This window comes from Dryobates pubescens, chromosome 23, assembly GCF_014839835.1.
Source record: "Dryobates pubescens isolate bDryPub1 chromosome 23, bDryPub1.pri, whole genome shotgun sequence".
Taxonomy (NCBI): Eukaryota; Metazoa; Chordata; class Aves; order Piciformes; family Picidae; genus Dryobates; species Dryobates pubescens.
This window is the reverse complement of record NC_071634.1, coordinates 14,185,325-14,198,642: the sequence shown is the minus strand read 5'-3', so window position 1 is coordinate 14,198,642 and position 13,318 is coordinate 14,185,325. Positions and strand designations below refer to the sequence as shown.

Genomic DNA, 13,318 nt, shown 5'->3' with positions numbered 1-13,318 from the left:
ACGTAATGTAAACTTGATTTTATGTGGGGTTCCTTTTGGTGTATAATGGTCATCTTCTCTGATGTGATTAGGCTTTTGTAAGTGATGCTGAGTGTAGCTTGTCTGAGGTGGCTGAAAACTAATGAACCTAAATTAAATCAATGTGAATTCTGCTTCCAAAAGTCATACTCCTGAGGAGAGATGGCTTTGTTTTATGTGTGCTTTAAAATAAAAGCTTACCTACCAGTGGATTGGATGTCATTTCCTCTGCATCCATTGTGCTCATGTGGGCATTTGCACTCACCAGATACCACCTTGGAGCTGTCTTTAATCTTGTGGTATAGAGTATTTCCTTTTGTTTCTGTAATCAGTGAACTGAAAGAAGATGTGCCAGCCAGCCTGGAGAACAAAGAAACACGTGATCAGAATGCCAGCATGGAAAGGATCTCTGGGGATCATGCAGTCCAACTCCCCTGCTACAGCAGGGTTACCCACAGCAGGCTGCCTAGGGTCACAGGAGGGTTTGGGATCTCTCCACAGAAGGAGACTCCACAGCCTCTCTGGGCAGCCTGCTCCAGGGCTTTGACACACTTAGAACAAAGAAGTCTTTTCTTCATGTTCAGATGGAACCTCCTGGGCTCCAGTTTGTGCTCATTGCTCCTTGTGCTATCACCGGACACCACTTAAAAGGGTCTGGCCCCATCCTCTTGCCCCCTGCCCTTTAGCTATTGATCAGCATTGAGAACATCCCCTCTCAGTCTTCTCCAGTAACCAGCCCCAGGTCTCTCAGCCTTTCCTTCACACAGAGGTGCTCCAGGCCCCTCAGCATCTTTGCAGCCTCCCCTGGACTCTCTCCAGTAGTTCCCTGTCTCTTTTGAACTGGGGAGCTCAGAACTGTACCCAGTACTCCAGATGTGGCCTGTCTGGGGCAGAGCAGGAGGACAGGAGAACCTTCCTTGACCTGCTGGAGTCTTCTGAGTTTAGCCTAGGAGACCATTTGCCTTCTTTTATTACTGCAGCAGTAGACAGTGCTACTGTTATAATTGTGAAGACTGAAGTTTTCATTATCTTACTATAATGACTTGTCTCTTGAAACCCTAAAGCAAAGATTCTCTGCAGCCTTTGCTATAATTGCAATGTAAGGCAACCTGCAGACTGGGAAGGGCTGGAGTGAGGATTGTTGCTTCCTGAAATAGATGGTGTTCTGGGCAGGAGCCCATGGACATCCTCTGATGTGTACAGACTGCATGGCAATCCTGATGGGAGGTGCTGGTGGGAAAGGTTAGGGATGTGGGCAAAAGGAAGTTTAAATTTCAAGTGAGAGATGTCAGAGCCACGAGAAGAAGCTTGCATTTGACACATGATAAGAAAGCTGAGTTTAATAGATGAGGGAACACGTTCCAGCAGAGGATGACATCATTTTCACTGCAGTTGGCATGGCTTTGGATCCTGAAGGCTGTATTAGTTGGCAGAACAGTTTAAAGAAGGGTTGCCTGGCAAGCTCTTATTCCTGTGCTGTTGTTATTTAAGAACACAATAGTGTGGCCAGCAGGAGCAGGGAAGTCATTGTGCTCCTGGACTCAGCACTGGTTAGGCCAAACCTTGAGTACTGTTTCCAGTTCTGGGCCCCTTAATTTAAGAAGGACATTGAGACTCTTCAAGGTGTCCAGGAAAGGGCAACGAGGCTGGGGAGAGGCCTTGAGCACAGCCCTGTGAGGAGAGGCTGAGGGAGCTGGGGTTGTTTAGCCTGGAGAAGAGAAGGCTCAGGGGAGACCTTATTCTGTCTACAACTACCTGAAGGGTGGTTGTAGCCAGGAGGGGGTTGGTCTCTTCTCCCAGGCAACCAGCACCAACAAGAGGACACAGTCTCAAGCTGTGCCAGGGGAAGTTTAGGCTGGAGGTGAGGAGAAAGTTCTTCACAGAGAGAGTTGTTAGCCATTGGAATGTGCTGCCCAGGGAGGTGGTGGAGTCACCATCCCTGGAGGTGTTCAAGAGGGGACTGGATGTGGCACTTGGTGCCATGGTCTAGTAGTCATGAGGTGTTGGGTGACAGGATGGACTTGATGATCTTTGAGGTCTTTTCCAACCTTATTGATTCTATGATTGTATTTTTTCACAGGCATTCAGGACACTCAATCTTCTCTCCGCCGGCCGCTGCTGAGGTATTTGCAAGGCCAAAGATTTTCAGATGAGACTCCTCTCCAGCAATCTGAAACGAGTTTCAGACCCTTAAGGTAGGATAAATTTACCTGGTACCATGAGAATGCAACTGAATTGGCTTAAAACTGTCCTGTATTTAATAATTCAATAATTACAGTTTTATGGTCACAGAACGAAGGTGAGGGTGTGATTTACTCTGTATAGAGAAAAGGCATTGCCATGAGTTCTACTCATCTTGTTGTTTTGCCTTCAGAAGAGCTTGAACAAGGGAAAAAAGGGAATAAGCCTCTTCTGAACTTATCATCCTGCTGTACCTGAGGAAAACAGAGAGCTGGTAGATGCCCCATCCCTGGAATCATTCCAGGTCAGGTTGTTTGGGGCTGCGAGCAACCGGCTGTAGTTGCAGATGTCCCTGTTGGCTGCAGGGGGGGTTGGACTGGATGACCTTTAAAGGTCCCTTCCAAACCAGTCTGTGATTCGTGATTTATATTGAAAAAAATAATCAAACCAGAAGAGCACTTGCAAATTTATGTATGTGTGTAAGCAGCTCCTATATTTAACTAATGAACATCCTGTTAGTAAAAAATACTTCAGTCCTAAAGAGATTGGACAATCCTGATGTGCTAAGTATAAACTAATGCTACTTTCAAACCTTTATTTTGTTAGGCAGTAGGTAGGGCTGGTTGATACTGTTTGGACTTGCTTTCATCACATGTTGTCTGTGGAGGGGATGTATTTATGTGTAGGTTGATAACCCCAGTTCCTTGTCTGAGTCAAGTTCTACTTTTGCCTTTGATATTAAAGCAGAGAATGTGGATGTTGAAATGAGAATATGATCAGAAATTCACTTCTCTTCTCTCTTGCAGAGGAGTCCCTGATGTTTCTGGTGTGTCTGAGCAGCACTCAAAGCCTTCATACCTCCCTGAAGCTGTATCACCGACAGATGCAGAACTTCCCAGTGGCAGCTTTCCTTTGTCCCAGCATCCCCTGTCATTCAGAGCCCTGGAACCTTGTGATGCCAGTAGTAGTGGTTGTTTGTCTCAGCAAACCCCACTTTCTGGACAGCTGCTTGTGAGCAAGGAGGCAAATGGAGGCTGCAGGAATGGAGCTGATGAGGAGGCATCGATTCTCCAAACAAAAGATAGCTTAGCAAACTCCACCTCAGAGGTGATGCTAAGCAAGGCCAATGGACTGAGCCAAGTGGAAGCTCCTCTGGCAAAGCAGAGCTGTAGCGCATCTGTGAAAGGTGAACACTTCTCCTGCAACAGCAATGTGCCAGCTGCTGGTTTGGAGCTTTCAGAGAAAGAAAAAGGTTCTGTGAGGCATGAGGAGTTATCTTCAGAAAACTCCTCTTGTAAAACAGCACTGACTAAGAACTCAGAAAAGAGTGAGAGGGAGATGCCAAAGGGAAAGGTAAAACTGGCTGAAAGTGAGTCCGAAAGGTGTGTGAGGCAGCCGGAGGAGCTGCAAAAAGAGGTGAAGGTTCCTGAGCTTGATTTGTCCAATAATTTATCTGATGAGTTGAAGAAAGACAGTTGTGAAAATCCAGATGCTCAAGATGTTTTTTCTGCAGAGACTTCTGGAATGGGCAAAGGAATGTGGAGGGAACATGGAGTGGATTTAAATGGCTCTGAAAGCTTGAAGTTCATGGCTGCTACCGAAGAACTCAAGGGGGCTTTCCTCAGCCACCACAAAGCACCATCCTCTACAGGGAGATTTGAGAAGGAGGAGTTTATCCCTGCTGTGACAACCACCAGTGACTGTGCACCTAAACAGCTAGTTGTGAGTGATATGGAAGCTCCTTCATGCAGGGAGAATGCCCCTGTGGAAGCAGAACCTGAAGCCAGCAGGAGCGAATTAACTATTTCAGGTGTTTCCATCCTAAAGGGCTATACAGTCACAGGCATTTCCCCTTCCTTTAACCTTGTTGGTGATGGCTCCTTCTCAGTACACCTGCCTCATCCAAGCTATCAGTCTACTCCAGGGGTACTTCTAAAGAAAAACATGAAGGTAGGAGAACTTGGTGGTGCTGTGATCAAGTCAGATATCCAGGCCTCTTCCCCATGCTTAAATGAAGAAACCTCTGGAAGGTCCTCTGCCAGCACACCTGTATCTGTTGAGAAGCAACATGCACTCCAGTGTGCTCAGAAGGAGGAGAGTGAACACTTTAAGTCCTTCAAATGGAAATATCCTCACAGTGGAAGAATTCAGTCTCTCCCATCTCTTAGTTCCATAGAAAAGGTGAGGGCTTGGAACGTGAGCCAGCCAGAGGAGGTACCTGATGCAGTGACTCCATGTCAGCCAAATGGAGTTTCTCCTGGAAGGAAAGCCCACAGTGCAATTGCCAGTTCTTCAAACTATATGATGCCAGCACAGAAAAGCAGCAGAGACCCCAGAGATGATACTGGGGCTTCCTCTAGAGAGACAGGTTCCCTGGGAAGTTTGCATTGTCACAGCAAAAGCTTGCTGCATGACCATCCTCTGACTCGATCTCAGTCTGACAACGCTGTCAATGTTTGCAGCTGGAACATGGCCTTGGCTGGAGTTGTTCCACCACCAAACTCAACAGAGGCAGTGCAGCCTCTGAATGAAAAAAGCGATGTTTTAGGAGAAAAAAGTGATGCTTTAAGAGTGCCTGAAAACACTTCAGGAGGCTCCCTGGTACAGAAGTCCACAGCTGAGGTTGAAGATGCAGAAAGTACAGGACCAAGTTCAGACCCAAATGTGTTTGTTTCCGGTGAAGGAGTTGCTCAGCTCCCTAGAGAGGAGAGGAACTTGCCAACTGATGGCCAGAAGAATTGTGATGCTCCTGAAAATCAGTCCCACAACCTAAATATTCCTCCTGGCCGTGTCTGCATGGACTATTTTGGTGATATTTCTCCAGACAGTTTGAATCTTCTTGTGAGTTCTGGGGAGAGTAGCCATGGGGCTTCACGTTCTGCAGGGTACTCTGCAGTGTCTTCCAAGCACTTCTTCCCCAGTGCAAAAGATGATGACTTCATCCCTGTTGGAGCAGCTTCTTTGGGAACTCCAGAGAAAGAAGAGCTTAATATTGAAGAAAGGATCCCAGTAAGTTAGTTTCTATCAAGAATCTGTAAGCTTCCTTTACCTTTTGATTCTGAAGAGATGGGAGTGCACTTGGCCTGGCTGTCACAGGGTGAGTGGGACATTAAGTGTCACAGGCAGGAGACACCAGTGTCCTTAGAGTTAGTTTCTGCTATCCTATTGTATTGAGAACCTGCCACATGATAGTTCTAGAAATATGAACCAATATGTGGGTTATGTAAGGCCAAAAAATTCTTTCAGGCCCCATTACAAGTGCTTCTAATTTATCCTCTGCTTTCAGAGTTACCCCCTGTCTTTTTTCCACTGTTCTTTTTAAGAGGCTCTGGTAGGGTCTCCATCACTGCAGACTAAATGAACTGGTTTTATACTGCCCTGTGCTTCTGGTGAATTTCATCCATGATATAAAATCAGCTTCTCTTAAATACAGAGGTGGGAAAATAACTTTTAGGTAATATTTCACCTGAACTGGACTTGATGATCTTTGAGGTCTCTTCCAACCTTATTGATTCTATGACTCTGTGTACTCTAGGTGATCCTGCTCTGGCAGAGGTGTTGGACTGGATGATCTTTTGAGGTCCTTTTCCAACCCCTAGCATTCTGTGATGGTGTCAACAAAGCAAGGGTTGGGTATGGGAAAGCTTTTTTTGGTGCTTTTTTTTTTCCTAGATGATAGTCTCATGGTAACAGAATGCAAGAGAAATGTACAGATTGGTGGCTGCTGCTGCTGCTGGAACATTACACAGGAACAGGACAGAGTGATAAAAAGGGAAACCTGTCTGATGAAAGACTTGTAAATAACTTGGTTGTGGCTCTCTTAGCAGAGCATTGATAAAGTCACTTCTTATCTCCCAGGTTCTTTCATTTCAAAAGCTCAGGTTATAATTAGCCAAACGTGAGGCTGAGACTCAACTGCTGACTAAGGGAATGTTAGGCTGCAGGAGAGAGAGCTGAACTTCACACACCCACGGATCTGCAATAATAGCAAAACCAACACAGAACTCCTTGGCAAATCAAATTGCCTTTTTGCCTTCTATAAATACTCATTTTGCTTGTTCACTTTGTTCCAGTATCCAAGGCATAAGTTCTTGATTCTTTGTATGTTGCTCATAAAGATGCTTGGAGTCTCTGTGCATCTTTTCCTCCTTGCTCTCTTTGTTGGCTACTGGAGATTTCATTCCTCCCTTCCCCATCTGAAGATGGTTGATGAGAATGAAGGGCAGATTGTGGCAGCCATGCTCACGATCCTGCTAGCTGCTAAGTGTTAGAGAAAATGAAATGCAGATTTATGTTAATACTGAACATGTAATTACCTTCTGAGTAAGTGGCTGTTCCTCTCACAAGATGACTCCTGTCATCATTAGGTCTTTGGAACTGTGTTTTAGAAGCACTCTTCTCTCAGTTGTCTTTGCAAATACATAATGAAGCAAATATAAATATTGCAGGGAGGAGATCTGAGCTGAAATTCATGAGCTGTGAAGGTTGTCTGTTACCTCTTTCTTTTACTGACTGTAAGCAGGCATGTTCTCCAGTCCTAATTCTGAGGAATTCCACTCTCATCAATCACTGACAAGGTAAAGGAGATTAGGTCACATATATGACTATTAATATGGAGGCTTATAATAAAATCAGAGGAAATAGAGTTGGCTAAGACCTCTGAAGTAATTTATTTCATTTTGTCAGGTAGTTTAGGACATGGTGTAGAAGAGTTGACATTCAACTTGCCCCTACAGGTGGTTAAGTCAAGGCAAGTTTTGTTGTTTCTGGTTTCTTCTTCATGTCATGTCTGTATATAAACTGAAATGCTGTATTGAAAGGGAAGAAATGACTTCTTCTGGAGCTCCTAGCTGGCCTTTGGTAGGCTCTTAACCTTCCCAAGACTCTTCCAGCTTCCAGGACATGTTAATACAGGGAACAATGCTGTGTGTGTCTGAACTGCCAATCTCCTGGCTGGTGCACAGAGAGAGCTGGTTTCGTTTTCCCTAATATATCAGAGAGTTGTAGGTTTTGAGGATGATTTTTGTTTGGCTTCTCTAACTGCTTTGTGTAGGTGTTCAAGAGGGGATTGGAAGTGGCACTTGGTGCCATGCTTTAGTCATGGAGTCTGTGGTGACAGGTTGGACTTGATGATCTTTGAGGTCTCTTCCAACCTTGGTGATTCTGTGATTCTGTTTAATGTTAATGAAGTTACACTTGGATAGTGTAACAGAGCTCTGAGCAACCTCATCTGGTTGAAGATGGTCCTGCTCACTGCAGGAAGCTTGGGACTAGGTGACTTTTAAAGGTGCCTGCCAACTCAAAGCATTCTGTGATTCTTATGATAATATTTTCTGTGCAGCAATCATCTGGGGAGAAAAAGTGGTTTTTAAACCACACCTTTGTGTTCTCTTTAAAATGACAAGTGCCATCACAGAAAAAGATGAGGCTGGAGCTTATCAGTCTGCTCTGAGGTACCAGACAGAGTACAGAACATCCATTTGAGTACAAACACTATAAGCAGTTGGCTATGGCCACAGGATTTGTGGCCTCTTCTTTGCTGACTTCTTCCATAGTCTCTGGATGCCGTGGCAAGGGCTGAACACTGCTTTGGTGGGAGCAGGCTACTGCCAGCTGCCATCTGGGGCACATGAGGAAGAAAAGGTCAGGAGAGCAGTAGGAGAAAACTATTGGTGAGTGCAAGCAGAAGCTCTCACTACCACTGCCATTCCTGCAGCTGCTTCTGAGTTGCTACCAAACCCAAATGTTTTGCCTGTTTCTTCTTTTGCCAGATTTACCTTCGTAACCTTGGCATTGATCAGTCGCCTGGAACCATCCTGACACCGTTTGTCCCCCGAGGACCCATCAGGGAAGTTGAATTCTCCCCTTCAGAACTTAGAACACTAAAGGACTCCACTGACACACTGGCCAGGACTGTTCCACAGCCACAAGGTAAGGGGAAGGAGGACTTTGTGGTGTGCACAGAGCTTCCAACTCACCTGTGAGGTTGGCCTGGTAGTGTTTCCCCTCAAGTGATGTTCAGTGGTAGGAAACAAGCTTAGCCATACTTGGCCTAGATGGAAAATATTCTTTCAGTAGACAGTTCTTATGGAAGTCTTAGTTCAAGTCTCAATCTAAAACCAGTTTCCCAGTATTTGAATTCTTCCCTCCCTGCCCACCAAGAGTTCTTTACTGATGCAGCTGTTTTCTGGAGCCCCAGACTTAAAGAATCTTCTGTTCCTTTGCAGGCAGAATGTTGTCAGCACTTGAAATCACCCAAACAAGCTTTAACTTTGGGACTTCCACTCTCAGTATGTCTGCACCAACAAATTCAGAAGCTGGCTCTGATATTCTGTCACCTCATGAACTCTCTCCTCACTTCTCAAGGTCCTTTGGAGACAAACCAGTGAGCCAGTGCAGTGTGTCAAGGCACCAACCAGAGACAACTGCTCTGCTTTCCACACGGTGGGAGGAAGAGTGTTTGGCTGTCTCCAAACCAGCCCAGCTGAGCCAGCAGCTCCAGTCTGTTCCACCCAGCTGCCATGCAGATAGACAGGATCCCATGCTCCTTGCAAATAGTGTTCAGGATCTGCTGGCTGAAAAGGAGTTGAAAGATGTGAATAGGAGCCTGCAGAGTTGGACTGATGGCTCTTTGCCTGGGCTTAAAAGTGAGAGGGAAGTTGACAGAAGATCACAAAGTTCAAGTCTAGGTAGTAAGAGAAATAAGAGTCAAGGAAGTCATTCTGTGATTGGATCTGGTGCACTGCAAGAGATACATAAGCTGCTGGCAGAAGTGAAGGATATAGTTGGCATGAGGGTTGAGCCTGTCTCTGCCCCTTCTAGAGAAGCTGGTGAGTCTCCCCTGGTGCTGATTAGCAAGGAGCATGGCCCCAAAGATTCCAGGTTAGTGGAAGACAGCATCCCTCAGGGTGAGAAGATACTGTCACGGGATGAGACTACAACCCAAAGAAGTATGCCAGAAGAGGGGTTGGTGATAAGGCCTCTGAATTTTAAAGCATGCAGTCTAAGGCAGGAAAATTCTGACTTCAGTCTGCACAACAGTAAAGACACAATGAGGAAAATGAGCCAAGACTTGAGGACAGCAAAATCTGTAGGAAGGTCTGAGCCAGAAGGTTGTAGCAGTGTCACCGCAGACAGAAATCAGCCTGGCCTTGCGGGTCTTGCACAAAGCAAGGGCAGTAGTGAGGTCAGCACTCTAAGAGCTTCAGAGCTGGGGAATCCTCCTTCCTTGGAGCCCCAAGGCAGCATCACTGAGGCTGCAGGAGGCTCCCAGAGCAAGCTGTCCAAAGGCAGCGTGGCTGGAAGCGAGGCAGGAGACACACGAGGGAGTGATGACAGCAGCAGTGGGGACTCGCTGGCTGCCCGTGTCAAAAGCCTTCTGAGGAATCCTCCTTCCTCTGAGCTTCCAGCCAGTGCCACCCATGTCCCAGAAGGCTTCCAGAGTGTCTTGTCTAAAGCTGCTTCAGCCGGGAGCAAGGCAGGAGGCCCACGAGAGAGCGATGACAGCAGCAGTGGAGATTCGCTAGCAGCCCGTGTCAAAAACCTGCTGAGAAGTGGCTCACCTGTGGCATACACAACCCAAATGCTGAGCAGCACGAATGAGGAGGAGAGGAAATCACGAGGTAACAACCTGTCTCAGTTGTGACAAGTCTTGGGTTAGCTGCATGCTTGAGGGATTGCTTTGAAATGAAGGGCTGTGGGTGTAGGAGAACTTCTGAGGTCATTTGAGTCCCTCTCCCTGGTTTTAGGGGGGGACCTCCTCTTCAAGAGGGGATTGGATGTGGCACTTGGTGCCATGGTCTAGTCATGAGGTTTGTGGTGACAGGTTGGAGTCCATGATCCTGGAGGTCTCTTCCAACCTTTGTGATACTGTGATTACATTTGCTAATGATAAGCTTTAATGGGACAGGGCCTAAATGTAGCTTCTGTAGCATGATAGAAAGGGACAGGATTGGACCTCCCCGGTTTGAATGCCCTCTTTTGCCTAGCACTGACACAAAGTGTTTTGTCCACACAGCTGTTAGATGTGTGCAGGGTTAAGAATTTGGGAAGGGACTGTGTTCAAGAGCATTGACTTGAGAGGCTGTAAAGGTGGCAGAACCAGGCACTGGCTTTTGGACCTCTCTCTCCAAAGAAAAGTCCAAAAGCCCTATCTTAAACTGTGTTCCTGGTCAGTCCAGGAGCTCTGGGTTTTGATGGAGGTCTTGTTCCCTTCTGAAACATGGCAGCAAGTGGTGACAGGAGCTAGAAATGCATAGCAGAGGTTTGATTTCAAGTTGTGAAACTGTTACCATACATGATGGAAAGGGACCTGCTTTCTGCTTGATGTTGTTTGTGTAGCATGGGTGAAGCTCAGACTGGCCAGCTGCTCCGAGGACTCTCTGTCGGACTGGAATGAAGAGGACCAGCGAAGGATAGCGGAAATAAAAGCAGAGCTGCTTCAGAGTGCCCAGAAATCTGCACTAGCCAAGGTACAAAACAGGCTCTGGGTGGGGTCAGTAGGCTGGGGCCAGACTCTTCTCAGGGATGCCCAGTGACAGGACAAGAGGCAGTGGGCACAAACTGGAACCCGGGAGGTTCCGTCTGAACAGAGGGAGAAACTTCTTTGCTGTGAGGGTGCTGAAGCCCTGTAGCAGGCTGCCCAGAGGGGTTGTGGAGTCTCCTTCTCTGGAAAGACTCCAAACCCACCTGGTCCTTGTGATCCTGGGCAAGCTGCTGTGGGTGACTCTTCTTTAGCAGGGAGGTTGAATTGGATGATCCCCAGAGGTCCCTTCCAACCCTCACCACGCCGAGAGTCTCCGGTTCCAAGAAATTGCTTTAGGTCAGCCACAGAACTTTTCTGCTTTCATCTTGCAAATATTTTTTGCTCTCCCAGCAGCTTTAATTTGAGATAAAAAAATGGGATTGAATGTGCAGAATGGCGGTGAGTAGGTTTTTGTGTTAGACTTGAGATGAATGTGTTCTTCCCTCCAAGCAAAACAATGTCACTGAAAAACACAGATGGAAAACTGCTCCGTGGAAAAATGTGCAGCCAGTTTTGTTGCTGACAAACTAATCTGCTCTAAAGTTAATGGAAACTGTCCAGTGAAATACCTGTTGAATTTATAGAGCAAAGAACAGAACAAAGCTTATCAGCAGATATTTTTCTCCTCCCAAGCCTTAAAGACTGAGAAAGACAAACTGTTCCTAGCGCTCAGGCAAACTGTTCTTTCATCAGACCATCATCTTTATTTAGGGCTTTCCATGCAAGGCTCATGATGAATGTTCTCTTTGCAAAGCTCAGAGCCTGCTTCTCGTTTTTATGGGTGACAAGTGGAGGGCTGGGATGTGCCACTTGGAGGTTTTATTGTTTGCTGCAGGAAGCATGTGAAACTTGTCTGTGAGAAAAAACCCCACAACAAAACACCACCGGAAAGAAAACGCAAGGAGGGAGCAGGACAGCTTGGGAGAGTTCTGCTCTCTGATCTTCTGATTGTAAAGATCATTCCATCTTGTGAGATAGTCAAGTATCTGGTGGCTGTTTGTCACTGGTGATGTGTTAACAGGCACTAAAAAAGCATCATCGCAGTGAGTTCTCAAGTTCTAGCTGAGCGGAGTGTTTGGGGAGGTGATTGGGACATATGCACACAAATGGGCTCCAAACATGTACTCCAGGGCTCAGCTGAAGAGTGGCCCAAATAAGGGAAGATTCAGTATGAAGACTGAAGTTTGAAGATGTCTCTATCAGCCAGCAGGGCTTATGAATCATAGAGGCAGAGTTGTTTTGATTGGAAGAGATCTTTCAGATCAACAAGTCCAGCACTGCCAGGTCGCCAAGTGACCCATGGGAACTGAATTGTATTTGCTTTGCTTTCTCTTCAGTGAAGCCAACAGCCCTTTAATAGTGAATCTGTTTGCTTCACAGTTCTTTGTGGAGTGTTCTTGTAGAATTTGCAGCTCATCCATTGCACAAGAGGGAAACTCTCTGCTCATGCTGTGACATTCCTCTGATGAACACCAAAGCCTGGCAGAAATGCTCAGGGACAGGCAAACACAAAACTCTTGACATAGGATGTTTCTGTATTCATACTGGCTCTTCCTGAGGGTCTGAACTGGCCCTTCATGGCAAGAGAAAGTGCAGTGCCTTGAGCTTCTTCAGGAGGAGAAGGAGACAAAGGCTGTGGATAGAATCATGGAATTGCTTTGGTTGGAAGAGACCTTTAGGTCCAACCCTTAACCCAGCACCACCAGGTCACCACTAAACCATGTCCCTCAGCACCGCATCTACATGGCTTTTCAGTCCCTTCAGGGATGAGGACTCCACCACTTCCCTGGGCAGCCTGGTCCAGAGCTTGACAACCCTTTCAGGGAAGAAATGTATTGTACTATCCAACCTAAAGCTGAGTGTTCTCCCTTTCTGTACTGTATATGCTGTATTTTTCCACTCCTCCTTCTTTCTCACTTTCTCAGGAAGTTCAGCGAGTTGTAGCTCTAAATTTGCACTGCAATCTCTGGTGGATCATATGCCATACAGAGCTTTTTTGGAAAGATGACACATAACAAGCACAATAAAACATGTGAAAGCCTTGGGAAGAGGAGTTTATAGCAACTTTTGTGCTCACTTTCTGTAGTAGGAGTTGCTGTGTATTGCTTCAGGCCATGCTATGTGGTTTAGGGAAGAGATGGTCTCAGGAGCACCCATACTGTGGCACAGGACTGCTCTGTGTCCTTGTGTTCTTCTGCAGTCCCATGTTGTCCCTCTTGGCTATAAGAAATAACAGGAAGCCAGATAAACTACTTGACTTGCTTGGAGTAGGTAAAGCCACAGAAAAGTACTGCTTTAGGATGATAATTCAGACCATGCTGCAATAATTTCCTGCTAATGGCATCTGTGATGGAGAAAGGATGGAAAATCTGCTGTGGAATCATAGAATCAATAAGGTTGGAAGAGACCTCAAGGATCATCAAGTCCAACCTGTCACCCAAGACCTCCTGACTACTAAACCATGGCACCAAGTGCCACATCCAGTCCCCTCTTGAACACCTCCAGGGATGGTGACTCCACCACCTCCCTGGGCAGCACATTCCAATGGCTAACAACTCTCTCTGTGAAGAACTTTCTCCTCACCTCCAGCCTAAA

The 13,318-nt window shown here is 46.4% G+C and overlaps 1 protein-coding gene across 1 annotated transcript in view; it reads left to right on the top strand.

Annotated features, from left to right (window-relative positions):
• ALMS1 (ALMS1 centrosome and basal body associated protein) overlaps nt 1-13,318 on the top strand; it is a 32,373-nt gene that overhangs the window by 1,998 nt on the left and 17,057 nt on the right. The window contains exons 2-6 of the mRNA XM_054172092.1: nt 2,099-2,213; nt 3,006-5,208; nt 7,971-8,130; nt 8,427-9,821; nt 10,540-10,670. Coding sequence (XP_054028067.1) covers nt 3,310-5,208; nt 7,971-8,130; nt 8,427-9,821; nt 10,540-10,670 — 3,585 coding nt within the window. The 5' untranslated portion in view covers nt 2,099-2,213; nt 3,006-3,309. The remainder of the gene's footprint in view (nt 1-2,098; nt 2,214-3,005; nt 5,209-7,970; nt 8,131-8,426; nt 9,822-10,539; nt 10,671-13,318) is intronic.